Below are 14,878 nucleotides of genomic sequence, written 5' to 3'. Positions count from 1 at the left end.
GGAGAGCCTGTGTCTGTGGGTCCCAGGGAGAGGCCCTGAGTGTGGGTCCCAGGGAGAGCCCGTGTCTGTGGGTCCCAGGGAGAGCCCGTGTCTGTGGGTCCCAGGGAGAGCCCCTGACTGTGGGTCCCAGGGAGAGCCCCTGTCTGTGGGTCCCAGGGAGAGCCCGTGACTGTGGGTCCCAGGGAGAGTGGAGCCGGCAGGAGCCCCCAGCAGTCTGCCCGAGAGGTTGGTTAACAGGCTGAGGGGAGCAGGAGTTAAATGCCCTTCTATCACAATGTCACAGATGTCGGATGTTGCCATTGCATCCTGATGGACTGGAACAACCTTGATGGTGTAAACTGCAGTCATTCCTAACAGAAAATGCACTGGTATGGTTTCTCATGTTATAACATTGCTACTACATGGCAGCAGCATTGCGTTTGCTGGGGAGACCTCTCATGAGGCAAGCATCACGCTAGGTGCATGTGGGTAACACTTTACAGTAAGGTCACATGAATCGGCATTAACTAATGTAGTAAATTGCAAGAATTAATCATTTACAAATGCATTAATTAAGCATGAAATTCATTTTTTATTAGTTCTTAACTTATTAGTTACATTAATGTTTATACATTAGCAAATCATATGATAAACTTATAATTAGCATGAACAGATACAATAACTGGTTTTCTCATTCCAATGTGAACTGGCATGAACTAATGTAATTGGTGTATTCATGTATTCATGATGTACAAATACATGAACAAAGCTGAACAGCTTCAGGTTCAGTAGTTACATAATTAATAACTACATTAGTTCATGCCAGTTCATGTAAGCTTATTGTAAAGAGTTACCTACACGTGTGAACACCACGAGGCGCAGATGGATGGTGGGGGCAGGGGCCCTGAAGCAGGGGCATCTTTAGGGCCCCTCCGTTACCGAAAAAAGCCTCACGCATTCTGTTTGTTGGGCCGCTCGAGGGCCCCCTTGACCTTTGGGCCCCAGAAGCCCGTTCAATAATTCACCCGTGCCGCAAGGTCCCGCCAACACGGAATAATCTATATTGCTGCGTATATGCATAAACACCCAAGGCCTAGAGCCACAGCGTATCCTTCTGCTGAAATATCTTATGTCTTGAGAATAATGTCTGCTGCACAAACATGCAGGGCGTTTATCCATTCTCAGCGTGCACATGACATGGATATATGCTGCAGGGCATCTCTCCTATCGTTTGGTTCATAAACAGATACAACCGTAACATAGAACTTGTGACACTGTTGCATACTCCCCACACATAACATTTATTTGGACATCCCATTTTCACGCCTGGCATTTTTAAAACATAGTCTGTTGCACAGCTTGGGTTTGGGGAAGAGATTGAAGGACCGTCCTAAACAATGGTGACGCAGAAACAAGAACACGCTGACCTGCCCTCAACCTCTCCTCCCACAGTTGACCTGCTCTAGACCTATCCTCACACAGCTGACCAGCTCTAGACCTATCCTCACACAGCTGACCTGCTCTAGACCTATCCTCCTGCAGTTGACCTGATCTCTACAGGAAAGAGAAAATTAACTTTGGTTTAAAAACGACAAGAGTCACTGAAAAACCTGACAAATGAATCACCAAAACATTGTCCGCTGCATCTCCCCCGAAGACAGAATTAATGAAAGGAGTGGAAGGGAATGACTTAAATTCATGTATCATCCCCGAAGGGGACTCGCGTCACGTCAACAACGCCAACCGCAAAGCCCAACCTTAATGTGCAAGAAAGGGGTCCCTGGACTGGCACGCTGTGAATACCAAAAGGCCACTTCATGACTGAAAAGCTCTCCTGAGCCACAACGAATAGCTTTCATCAAACCCATGCCATCATATGACAATCTATTATATATGATAAGTTATTATACTCATAATCAGCTGCCAGTAACATATCATTGCTCTCTACCTTTTCAGTAGGGGAATAATAGGGCATCTAATATTCTGTCCAATTTTTCACCAGGTTTAAATATTGAAGAGCTCATCTGATATAGCCAGGCCTTGGTGACAAAGAAATAAAACACAGAAATAATTAATTATTTTTCAGAGAAGTGTGTCAGATCATTCTGAAGGCCTGCTATTCTCAGCCATTACCGTCGTGCCCATTAGAGCTAGGTTACATACACTGAGCACCATAATTAATTGGACAATGACACATTTTTTGTTATTTTGGCTCTGTATTCTACCACTTTGAGTTTTAAAGGATACAATGACGATGAGGTTAAAGTGCAGATTATCGGATTTGAGGTTATTTTCATCCATATTGGATGAACCGTTTAGAAATTATAAAACCTTTTGTCCATAGTCCACTGGACAGATTAACATGTAGAATAAAATAATCATCTTTAACATTTGGTCGCATATCCTTTTCATGCAATGACTGCTTGAAGTCCACAACCCATAGACATTACCAGACACTGGTTATCTTCCCTGGTGATGCTCAGCTAGGCCGGTACTGCAGCCATCTTCAATTCCTACTAGTTTCAGGGACTTTTTGCCTTCAGTCTCCTCTTCAGCATGTAAAATGTTAAATTGGATTTAGATCCGGTGATTGCCTCGGCCAGTCAAGGATTATCCAATTTGGATAATTTGTATTTGTCTAGGTCATTGTCTTGTTGCATGATGAAGTGCTGTCCAATAAGTTCGGAGGCATTTGGTTTTATCAGAGCAGATAAAATATTTCTGTCAACTTCAGGAGTCATTGTTCTACTTCTGGTTGCAGTAACATCAAGTGAGCAGAGTGAAGACAAGTGAGCCTGTTCCCCTGGCAGCCATACAGGCCCAAACCATAACACCCCCTCCACCATGTTTCACGGATGAGGTGGTGTGCTTTGGATCATGGGCATTTCCTTTTTTTCTCCACACTTATCTCTTTCCATCACTCTAGTGCATGTTAATCTTTGTCTCATCTGTCCACCAGTTTCTTCCAGAACTAGGTTTAGTACTTGTAATCTTGCCTTTCTGTTCTTCATTTTAAAGTGTACCCTCTGCACTCTTGCTGGTCTTCTGCATAGGGTAGACTTTGACACATCTACACCTGCATCCAGGAGAGTGTTTTTCATCTGTTGGGCCATTGTCAGGGGGGCTTTCTTCACTATAGAGAGTATTCTCCAGTCATCCACTACAGTCTTCCTCAGTCTACCAGGTCTTTTAACATTACTGAGTTCACCAGTTTTTTTTTCTTATTAATAATGAACCACACTGTTGACTTGGGCATGCCCATGGCTATTGCAATGTTCCTGATTGATTGATTTTCATTTGTGAGCCTCATGACAGCCTGCTTAATTTGCCTGGACACTGCTGGCTTCCTCCTCTCGTCACACCCCAACAACAAACCCCAAAGGCAATTGCAAGTCTAGAATCAAGACGAGGCATCAACAGCTCTCTTCTGCATTCACTAACAGCACACATGAATACACCAGCCTAACAAACACAATTCTGAGACCAATTGAAAAAAATACTTGTAGTACCTTAAAATGGGAGGACCATGTACAAAATTTGCTGTCATTTCTACACAGTTCATCCAATATGGATGGAAATACCCTCAAATTAAAGCTGGCAGTCTGCATTGTCATTGTATCCTTTCAAACTCAAAGTGCTAGAGTACAGAACCAAAATAACAAAAAATGTGTCAATGTCCAATGAATTATTATGGTGCTGACTGTATGTAACTGTTCCTAATAATAACAATAATAACAATAATAATAACCACAGGTTATCAGACATGTGGTGCACTGGGTGAAATCTCAGGCCATACATGAACCCCTGACATGGTTGGATGTTCTATGTCCTTTCAGTCCTTTCAGTACTTCTCAATATTTTTCCCTCTCTGCTTTCTACCAGTCTGAACATGGGAAAAGAATAAGAAAGGAAGGCAAAAAATGGCAAATAATGATCAGCTTTGTACGTACTTCTCAGAAATGGTATGAAAAAATACTTATATACTGTAACACTTATAGAGCTGTGCCCTATAGGTACATAGAACTGCAATACATAATTAATTTGTACATTTTTTGATTATAAAAGGTACCCAGATAGAAACAGTATCATACTGTCATGGTATATTTGGCAAATTTGTTCCCTAAAGAAAAAATGTTCCTCCTCTAATTAAGAGTGACGAAAATAAGCATATTAAAATTCTTCACAGTGGAACACAAAGACAGACAAAGTCTCATGTGATATACTGTACTTACACCTACGTTGCATGTTTTAGTGGTGATGGAAGAGACAGTCAGCAGAGATAATTCCCCCTCTCTATTGTCTTTTGTTTCACTGAAGATAGCAGCACATGAACAGCTGTACAATCAGCAATTAACAGCAATTTACAGGCAGCGGTTCAGTTCGGAGGGGGAGTTATCAGCTACAGTCTAGCACTTTTCTTCAGAGACGCTGAATAGCAGTTGCTAAAATTAGCCAAAAGAAACACAGGCTCTGCCAGGCCTATAAATACTCAGTAACTGTATGAACGGCCTGTATGTGAATTTAAAAGTCCAACATCAAATTCGCTGAAGCTAGAACCTCACAAGTCCAACTGCACTACACGGGAAAACGGACCTTATTTCGCGAGCAGTCTGTTGAGTAATGTTTAGCATGAAAATTAGTCCATGTCTTAGCCCATCATTTCCAGATAGGCTACAAACCAGTTTTTTTGCAGACTGCAGTTTTACAGTATCAAATAACAGCAGGTTGCAGGTTTGTTTATTGTGTGTTTGGGTATATTATTGGTTAAGCTTTCCAGAACGGGAAACTGTTTGCAATGAACAGATGTCTGTGCAACATGCTGTAGTGAATAATATCAAGCATATCAACATAACTTTGCCCAGGCTGAGCTCAAATCCAAGTTTATTTTTCAGTTGCATAAATGTTTCCTGGCAACTTTTTTTTTGTATTGGTTCAGCTGTTTGGAACACACATCTCCCTTCACTGCATGTATCTGTAAAATGCCGTGTCTGTTTACACATATTTTTTAATATTGTTTTGGCGAGCATGCAAGAAACTCCCGCCATGGCAAATCTTGCAGCGCGCTGCGGGGCCGGAGTCCTCCAGCTCCAGCAAAGCTCTGGGCTGTTCGCCTCTCGGGGGCTGGCCACACGGAGTCTGGAGAAGGAAGGACGGGGCGCGCTAACGCAGCCGCTACACCCTGCCACAGCGCTGATCAGACCCAGCGCACCGATCAGACCCAGCGCATCGATCAGACCCAGCGCATCGATCAGACACAGAGCACTGATCAGACCCAGCGCATCGATCAGACACAGAGCACTGATCAGTCAGACACAGAGCACTGATCAGAGTCAGACACAGAGCACTGATCAGAGTCAGACACAGAGCACCGATCAGAGTCAGACACAGAGCACCGATCAGAGTCAGACACAGAGCACTGATCAGAGTCAGACCCAGCGCACCGATCAGACCCAGCGCATCGATCAGACCCAGCGCATCGATCAGACACAGAGCACTGATCAGACCCAGCGCATCGATCAGACACAGAGCACTGATCAGTCAGACACAGAGCACTGATCAGAGTCAGACACAGAGCACTGATCAGAGTCAGACACAGAGCACCGATCAGAGTCAGACACAGAGCACCGATCAGAGTCAGACACAGAGCACTGATCAGAGTCAGACCCAGCGCACCGATCAGAGTCAGACACAGAGCACTGATCAGAGTCAGACCCAGCGCACTGATCAGAGTCAGACACAGCGCATCGATCAGACCCAGCGCACCGATCAGAGTCAGACCCAGCGCACTGATCAGAGTCAGACACAGCGCACCGATCAGAGTCAGACCCAGCGCACCGATCAGAGTCAGACCCAGCGCACCGATCAGAGTCAGACCCAGCGCACCGATCAGAGTCAGACACAGCGCACCGATCAGAGTCAGACACAGCGCACCGATCAGAGTCAGACCCAGCGCATCGATCAGAGTCAGACACAGAGCACCGATCAGAGTCAGACACAGAGCACCGATCAGAGTCAGACACAGAGCACCGATCAGAGTCAGACACAGAGCACTGATCAGAGTCAGACCCAGCGCACCGATCAGAGTCAGACACAGAGCACTGATCAGAGTCAGACCCAGCGCACCGATCAGAGTCAGACACAGCGCACCGATCAGAGTCAGACACAGAGCACTGATCAGAGTCAGACCCAGCGCACTGATCAGAGTCAGACACAGCGCATCGATCAGACCCAGCGCACCGATCAGAGTCAGACACAGCGCACTGATCAGAGTCAGACACAGCGCACCGATCAGACCCAGCGCACCGATCAGAGTCAGACACAGCGCACCGATCAGAGTCAGACCCAGCGCACCGATCAGAGTCAGACACAGCGCACTGATCAGAGTCAGACACAGCGCACCGATCAGACCCAGCGCACCGATCAGAGTCAGACACAGAGCACTGATCAGAGTCAGACACAGAGCACCGATCAGAGTCAGACACAGAGCACTGATCAGAGTCAGACCCAGCGCACCGATCAGAGTCAGACCCAGCGCACCGATCAGAGTCAGACACAGAGCACTGATCAGAGTCAGACACAGAGCACTGATCAGAGTCAGACACAGAGCACTGATCAGAGTCAGACACAGAGCACTGATCAGAGTCAGACACAGAGCACTGATCAGAGTCAGACACAGAGCACTGATCAGAGTCAGACACAGTCACACCCAGGTAGCGCACCCAACGGAGAGCTGCTGACGAGGCTTTACTAAGGAAGCATCCGCCCCAGAAACTTGACCTTCGCCCTCCTGTACCTCTCCCAATCGTCAGGACAGAGGGGAGCCATTATTCACAATAATTACCCAATCTGGCACCGGGCAAGGTTTCACCGTGAGCCGTGTAATCCTAATATGTCATAATGAGTATTTTAGCGCCTCCGCTTCTCGACATGCTATCGCACGGATCCGGGCCTGCCCCACATACCGCATGTCTGCACCCTGTGTGCCCCCCCCAGAGTGAAGCGAAGTGATATTTAAAACTAATTTCCTTAAGAAAAATAACTGGCTGAATTTAGTTCATCACCTAGAAAAATTGCTCGTAATTATACCCGTCAAGTATTTTCCAGTGTGATCTCTATTTCTGGCCTTTCTCCATAGCTAGGGCTGTTTCTATCGTCTAGCTAACTGCAGGTCTCACCTCCTATCAGACTGCCTGAGTTACTGAAATGACTCTCCTCTCCTTCCATGGGGCCAGACGGAAAACATGCAGCAAGGAAGAGCTGATATCGTTTTCCGCAAATACATGGACTGGGTGACTTCCAACGCCCGTAGCCTTTCAGGTGTGAAAGCTCGGGTGTGCAACACTATGCCTGAGGCACATGGGAGAGCATGGGGATTTGCGCAAGACAGGGCAGCAGGCGTTCATTTCGGTCAATTCCTCACTTTACACGTCAATTTGCCTCTGAAATGCCGTCTCACACAGAAAGAGGTGAGACGTCTGATTTGAAAAGAATAGTTTAAGAGATACAATGAGGCGACCTCCTCTGGTTGGACAGCAGTCTGTGGACAGAGTGCAAAAGACCCGCCCTCTTGACCCCTCAGCTTTGTCTCTTTCTGAGAAGACAGAAAGCCGGGGGGTTCTCAGGATGGTTCTGTTTGAAAACGAAACTGTCCCTGGCAGAGTCTGGATGGCACTCTCTGCGTCAGGGCCATTCAAGGGCTAGGAGCTGCTGAGTAACATGCCGTTACAGAATGTCAGTCCTTATCTTTGACTTTAAAAAATCATTTGAACCTTCATCCTTTTGCTTCTTTTCCTAAAGCACTTCAAAGTCTTTAAGGAGACTAAAACCTCCAGGCAGCGCACAGTGGACTGTGAGTCTTTAAGGAGACTAAAACCTCCAGGCAGCGCACAGTGGACTGTGAGTCTTTAAGGAGACTAAAACCTCCAGGCAGCGCACAGTGGACTGTGAGTCTTTAAGGAGACTAAAACCCACAGCCAGCTCACACTGGACTGTGAGTCTTTAAGGAGACTAAAACCCACAGCCAGCTCACACTGGACTGTGAGTCTTTAAGGAGACTAAAACCCACAGCCAGCTCACACTGGACTGTGAGTCTTTAAGGAGACTAAAACCCACAGCCAGCTCACACTGGACTGTGAGTATTTAAGGAGACTAAAACCCACAGCCAGCTCACAGTGGACTGTCTTTAAGGAGACTAAAACCCACAGCCAGCTCACAGTGGACTGTGAGTCTTTAAGGAGACTAAAACCTCCAGGCAGCTCACAGTGGACTGCGAGTCTTTAAGGAGACTAAAACCCACAGCCAGCTCACACTGGACTGTGAGTCTTTAAGGAGGCTAAAACCCACAGCCAGCTCACACTGGACTGTGAGTCTTTAAGGAGACTAAAACCCACAGCCAGCTCACAGTGGACTGTGAGTCTTTAAGGAGACTAAAACCTCCAGGCAGCTCACAGTGGACTGTGAGTCTTTAAGGAGACTAAAACCCACAGCCAGCGCACAGTGGACTGTGAGTCTTTAAGGAGACTAAAACCTCCAGGCAGCTCACACTGGACTGGGAGTCTTTAAGGAGACTAAAACCCACAGCCAGCTCACAGTGGACTGTGAGTCTTTAAGGAGACTAAAACCCACAGCCAGCTCACAGTGGACTGTGAGTCTTTAAGGAGACTAAAACCCACAGCCAGCGCACAGTGGACTGTGAGTCTTTAAGGAGACATGTGAGGCAGTCCAGTGCCCCTCAGGGGAGTGTGAAATGGATCAGGCATCAGCGCACATAAGGAAAGGAATTAAGAGAGTAGCTGAAAGAAACTGCTCTTCCCTGAAGCCTGTGTGTAAGAGTGAGGGCTGGAGGGGGTACCCATCTCAGCAGAGGAGACTCATGGACGCTGAGCTCCGTGGGGAGGCAGATTTACGGCTTATGAGAATGAGCCTTCCTCTCTTTATGTGTGATAACAGAGCGCTCACTCAGTGCCAGAGTTTCTCCAGGGTGCCACGGTGACGGGGATTCTCTGGCATCCCCCACGGGCCTGTCCCAGCATTAGGACCTCCCGGCAGCGTTGTGTTAGGCCATCCCCCCTCCCCCACCACAGCCTGAGACACGTTAAGATTGCATGATAACTGCCATTAACATTGAAAGTGCACTAATCTTGTTGCCTCCTGTAAGATTGTACGATAACAGCCATTAACATTGAAAGTGCACTAATCTTGTTGCCTCCTGTAGATGAAAGTGAAGCACCAGCACATTTCACGTAACATTTGTTCCACACGTGGGGTCTATTTCGGGATTGCTGTCACCATGCGTGGCAGGGAACAAGCACCAGCCATTCACTGTTTAACACAACCCACTTTTGGCAGACATTTAAGGAGGCCCGTTCAGTTTTGTCACCCTTACCTGAAAATTGCCGGCGTAATCCTCGTCCTTGTCGCCATCCTTTCCCTCCCTCAAAGCGATGAGCGTAAAGCCTCTGAAATAAGAAGGGCTGGATGCGTACAAAGTCACTAAAAACAGGAAATGAACAGAGTCAGTGGAATACAGTACAGAGACGCGGCAGCATTCATCCTCACAGTGGGCCCACTCCCCAGGTGCGTCTGAGCGGTGGGAAGCAGAGCGGGCTGAGCAGGGATCGGAGGCGTGCGCGAGGCTAACTGCGGGCTCGTGGCGTGACTCTGCGGGCGCGGCTGAACGCGCTCTCGCCGTCGCGGGCCAGTACGAGGGCCAGCGCGGAGCTGCTGTGTTCGTCCGAGGCCCACGCGGCAGCACAGACTGCGCTCCCGCCCTGAAACAACCGTTTCACATTTCTTGACAATTATTTGCTCAACACACGTCGGCTTACCAACAGCAGCTTTTTTTTATTACTGTTTTAAAAGAACATATTATAGCTGTATGATGCAGCCTACTGACTACAGAACCTTGCTTAAAGACAGGCTGAAACAGCAGCAGCAGCACTGACGCACACACGAGTGAAATGAACTTTCGGGGACATTTCTGAAGGGCCAAGAGTCGATTTGACTCACGTCAAATGAGTAGGGGAACGTCAGATGAGGATACACTCCTCTGTGTGAGGACGATTGGAGCGGAATGGAAAATTGACAGACATTTAATTGATAAACACACCCACTGGCACATGGTGACGTAAAATCTTTTTTCCAGGAAATGGGTTGGAAAAAAAATTGGTGTGAAAATACACAAGTATTATAAACGTTTTATAATATATAAGTTAAGGTGTATTTGTATGGTCATGAAGAATTTACTAAATTGAGGAAAAAGTTCATTTCGATTGCAACTTGTCTTTAAGGATAGAGCTTAGTCCCCCAACTTTGATTCTGACCAGCCAGCTCTGAAATACAAGCAGGCCTTCTTCACCACTACAATACACCACCGGCTGAATGGCACAGAAGGTGAAGATAAGATATACTCTCAAAATAGATGTGTTAAAAACAACAGACAACCTGCCATGTTTAAACACACCTCCGTGGCTACTTCAGGGCAACACATGTTGTGTTACTTTCAACAGAATTATTTTAAACAGTCTTTGTAATGTAATGCATGAATCTTATATTTGTAACACAAAAGTAGTAACTTTGACACAAAATATGTCGAAAGCAATACAAAAGTAGCAACAAGTGTGTTGGTTATGAGAGTGTAGGAACTTTTAGGAAAAGTACAGTTCAGATTCTGAGAAGTGCACTGATATTCTCTTCCACCATTATGTAATGTAACTTGCATTTGTCTTCATAAGAATCCTGTTTTTGAGTCCTGTTTAAGAATACCAGTATAGATGGATATTCAGAGGGTGTTTCCAGAATATATAGCCACTTCCCACAACTTTGTCTACTTCCTTATTGTCTTTAAATGTATATAACTGTTTAACTGGTAGCCTACAATAGAAACAGAGAGAGCAAGAGAGAGCGAGAGAGAGAGAAAGAGAAAGAGAGAGGGGGGTAGGGGAGAGAGAAAACAGATGTTGTGAAATGCAATTATATTCATGTAGGCAACATTACCTTCTAGTTATTTGTATGAAACTGCTGAAAATGCATAAGTGAACACAAGACTGCTCAGCATTGATTATGGTTGTGTAAAGATCACAGAAAATGCCACTGTTCATCAAACATCAAAAGGCACACCGTAACCTTCAGTAAGGATGGGCAGTATAGTTTCAACATACAAATACGGATTGTGACGGATTGTAAACAAAGTCAAAATTTAGTTCACTCACAGCTTTTCTACGGTGACAACCACGGAACAATAATTAACCGTTTCCTTCCACAATGGTCGTGAGCAGCAACCTGAACAATGCAATCAATCCAGCCTTTTATAACCTACGACAGCAAGCTATACGTTCTGTTTACCAGTGTGGTACAATAACAACAACGATCTTAGATAAGAGTACATTCAATATACAATATATATATATACTGTTGTTTAATATTTTCTAGTTTCATAACCGCTTGTGACATCTGACAATTTAGATTTTAGATTATTTCAGATATTCTCAGTTTAATGCTGTTAAATATTCACAATTTTTAACAACCATGTATTGTATGAGGAAACGGCTCTCGTTAAATTGCTCTCGTTTTTATATATTTATATATTAAATAATTTGTGATTATTTTATAATAAAACTACAAAATAGGCTACTCGCCATGTAAGTTTGACTGTATTCGTATCTTTATCTTTATTAATGCGTTTCATTTAAATCTGAAACTCATACTGCGGTACACGAGCTCCCACTCAACTGATTGATTCTAAAATATCGTGTCGCTTATTAGCCTAGATTATTAGCCTGTTGTTGCTGCATTAAAATAAGCACATCTGAAGATTAAGATCTGTACTTACGGTTAGACTACTCAGCAGTATTTTCGCAGTTGACACCTGACATTAACCCTGAACAGGCACTGTGCAAACACAATATCATAACATAAAAGCACATGGCAAAAGTTTCAGATGGACGGAGACTAGAACCAGCGTGCGCCCAGCATTTTAATACGTTTCGTGCGCCTACTCGATCGGTAAAATAATTGTGAAACGCACAGTATATAGGCTACTTCTTTTCGGTTAAGAGGCGCGTATCAGGAGAGTGGCGCTCGAGAATCGGAACAATACAATGTCAAATAATATACAATATACAATGAATAGCTACGTACCTCTGTAGGTGCTCCCAGGATGATAATTTTCTGGATCTCCCTCAACCCTTAGCCGAAACTCGTTATAACCTTCCCTCCTTGTGCCCTGAGCCCTTAGGATCCTATTGCAATATCCATCCGACTTGGCTGTTTTATCTGCGGGTTCCTCGGTAAAAGCAGACGCATTACACACAAAACTCGAAATAACACACTGCAACAGCAGCATGTGCAGGTATATCCCCATGCCTGGCATTGTGCGGCACCAATTTTTCAAACAGACAGTGTCAAAAGAACAAGAAAACAGAAACAGAGAACGAAAAGGGGGGAAATCCCACCCCCAACTCCAGAAATTGACTAAACTTGTCAATTTCTCTAAGGTATTACACTTTGCATAAGAAAAAAAACAGTCTTGGCTACACACGAGAAGCCATCCCGAAATGAGCTGATATAAAATCCGGTGCTCCCTTACTGCAGGCGAGTTGTACTGATTTGCAGGAGAGCGCGTAATGATCGGAGATTCAGTACTGTGTACTTAACAGAGTGCAATTCACAGGGTTCGGAGAAATAGCGAAGCGACGGGTAACGCGGCTGTCTCCAAGACATCGAGGCAAGGGCCGAGCTGAATGGATTGAGCTAACAGACTTTAAACAAAACCCAGACATTCCTACCAATGGCTGTTGTTAGCGGAGAGCGTTTGATATTCAAGGTTTTCGGCGCTCAGCCGAAGCCCGTCCGCTGTTTGCACAGTCTAAAATCTCCCGAGTTCACGAGAGAAACAGAAGCAAGGATCCTAATTAATAATGCATGCGGAACGTTTATCTGAATGTCTCATTAATTCGCGGCTTTCTTTCCCTTTTTGTTTCTCGGCTGAATAGTTCCGTCGCGGTGGGTTCATATTGAAGTTACACACGAATAACTTAAATATATATCATGAACTGTCTTCATGATAAATGAAGAGTTTTGCCAGGCACTTGCTAACTGTTTGACAGGAATGTATGCCCATGCATAATAATTGTATTTCAGTTAGATTATAATTTGCAGCCCCAGTCAGTTTCCAATGTTCCAGTAATTTATACGTCAGCGCACGTTTAAATAAAAAAATGCACTAACTTTCCAAAGCTCTAACAATAGTGTAGGCTAGCTCCTACGGCCCCTTTGGCAACACATAAAATGCTAATTATAAGACTGATCCCTAACAATTTGCCACTATTGCATTGTAATACATTTCTTGACGAATGCTCTTCCTCGCAACACAGGAAATGCTGTGAAAATTACCGACCTCAGTCAGTAATAATAAGGAACACAAATCATACATGCGTTATTAATGTTTTCGTATTATAGTGTAGAAATTACTGCCAAGTCAGAGAACCCAGAAGTGTAATTTGCCAGAATCATTGCTATTTGGCCCTTATGGCGTCTCCCGGTGCTTTAACCTCGCGGGAGGGTTTATGAGATCCGGCTTCACTGAGCTTTCGCCCTGTCAGACCCGCTCACGTGCTCTCACATTCGCGTCTCTCAAATTAATCCCGAGAGAGGGGGACACTTTCACATAAAGATCTGAACTGAACAGGAAAATTGAAGCCTTGATATGGCAGCGCGGTGACCTTATATTATCCTCTGAAGAGGGAACGTTTTTAAGTTGCCCTACTATCTCGATTATTAGGAAAGAAAGAATAACCAAGGCGAGATGAGGTCAAAATGATCTTTATGAAATATAAAATGTAAATTGAAAAAGAAAGTTTACTTCGATTTCTTAAGCCTAAGCTATATTTTTTTAGGCTAGAGCCATCACTGAAATAATGTCACAATAAAATGTTTAGTGTTAAAATAACACTAGTGTAGTACACTCTGATGACATCGACGCGATCTCTGTTATTATAGACAAACATACAGGTAATACCTAAACCATATTGTCTATAGTTCATTTGGCTCAGCTGCTTGAATGGCTGTAGGGCCTCTGTGACTAAAACACGGAAAGTGAAAGAATCCCGCATCCAGAGTCATTCTTGGTGTGTAGCCTACTGTATACGCGTCATGCAGGGCCATGCCGCTAGGTCATGTGACACGCCATAACCACTCACAGACAATGCCGAAAACTGTCAGAACCAAATAAATTGCTTATATAGCCTAATGCGCAAACTCAAATGTACATGTCACCGTTCTGATGAATACCACAACAAATCAAAAGTATATTTTAACATTTTAAATAACACAGACAACACATGGGGAAGGAAATGAGCTGCCCGAACGCTCAGCATCGTCCTCAGAAAAGGCCTCATGTCTCTGCGCGCTGAAGGCGTTCAGGAGGATGATGCGATATCCGGTAATAACTGGAGCCCGCTCTGGACAAAGGATGAGAGTGACAGCGAGGTGTCTGAACCAGTTTCTCCTCTACTGGGGTCATGCATATGTCGAATGTGCCCTCCATCACGGTTCACTATCTATTCAGTACAACTGCATGACATACTGTATTCTTATCATTAACCTACGGCTTCCAACCGAACTGCACAGGATACAATACGCGTCTATAAATAACAATTGTTCACAGTACGATTTAATGAATACCACACGATATAATGAAACTGACCTCAGTGGAAACACATATGTTGTACTGTTATTCTAAGGCCATAATCAGAGGGGGTGGGGCAAATCACAGTGATTTAATACACAGTATTTTATGCTTCCAGAAATACATTTTCTAGATTGTGTAAAGATGTAAACCCCTCTTAGATTTTTATTAAAGTAGACTACATACACTCACTGAGCACTTTATTAGGAACAC

The 14,878-nt window shown here is 44.7% G+C and overlaps 1 protein-coding gene across 1 annotated transcript in view; it reads right to left on the bottom strand.

Annotated features, from left to right (window-relative positions):
* Positions 1-12,835, bottom strand: part of LOC133111640 (spondin-1-like) — a 139,872-nt gene extending 127,037 nt beyond the window's left edge. The window contains exons 1-2 of the mRNA XM_061222153.1: positions 12,118-12,835; positions 9,365-9,471 (exon numbers count right to left, since the gene is read on the bottom strand). Of these exons, the coding sequence (XP_061078137.1) occupies positions 9,365-9,471; positions 12,118-12,349 (339 nt within the window). The 5' untranslated portion in view covers positions 12,350-12,835. The remainder of the gene's footprint in view (positions 1-9,364; positions 9,472-12,117) is intronic.
* Between the last annotated feature and the right edge of the window lie 2,043 nt (positions 12,836-14,878).

The sequence above is a fragment of the Conger conger genome, chromosome 15 (genome assembly GCF_963514075.1).
Source record: "Conger conger chromosome 15, fConCon1.1, whole genome shotgun sequence".
NCBI classification, from domain to species: Eukaryota; Metazoa; Chordata; class Actinopteri; order Anguilliformes; family Congridae; genus Conger; species Conger conger.
The sequence above is the reverse complement of the archived record's forward strand: the minus strand, read 5'-3'. Positions and strand labels throughout refer to the sequence as shown.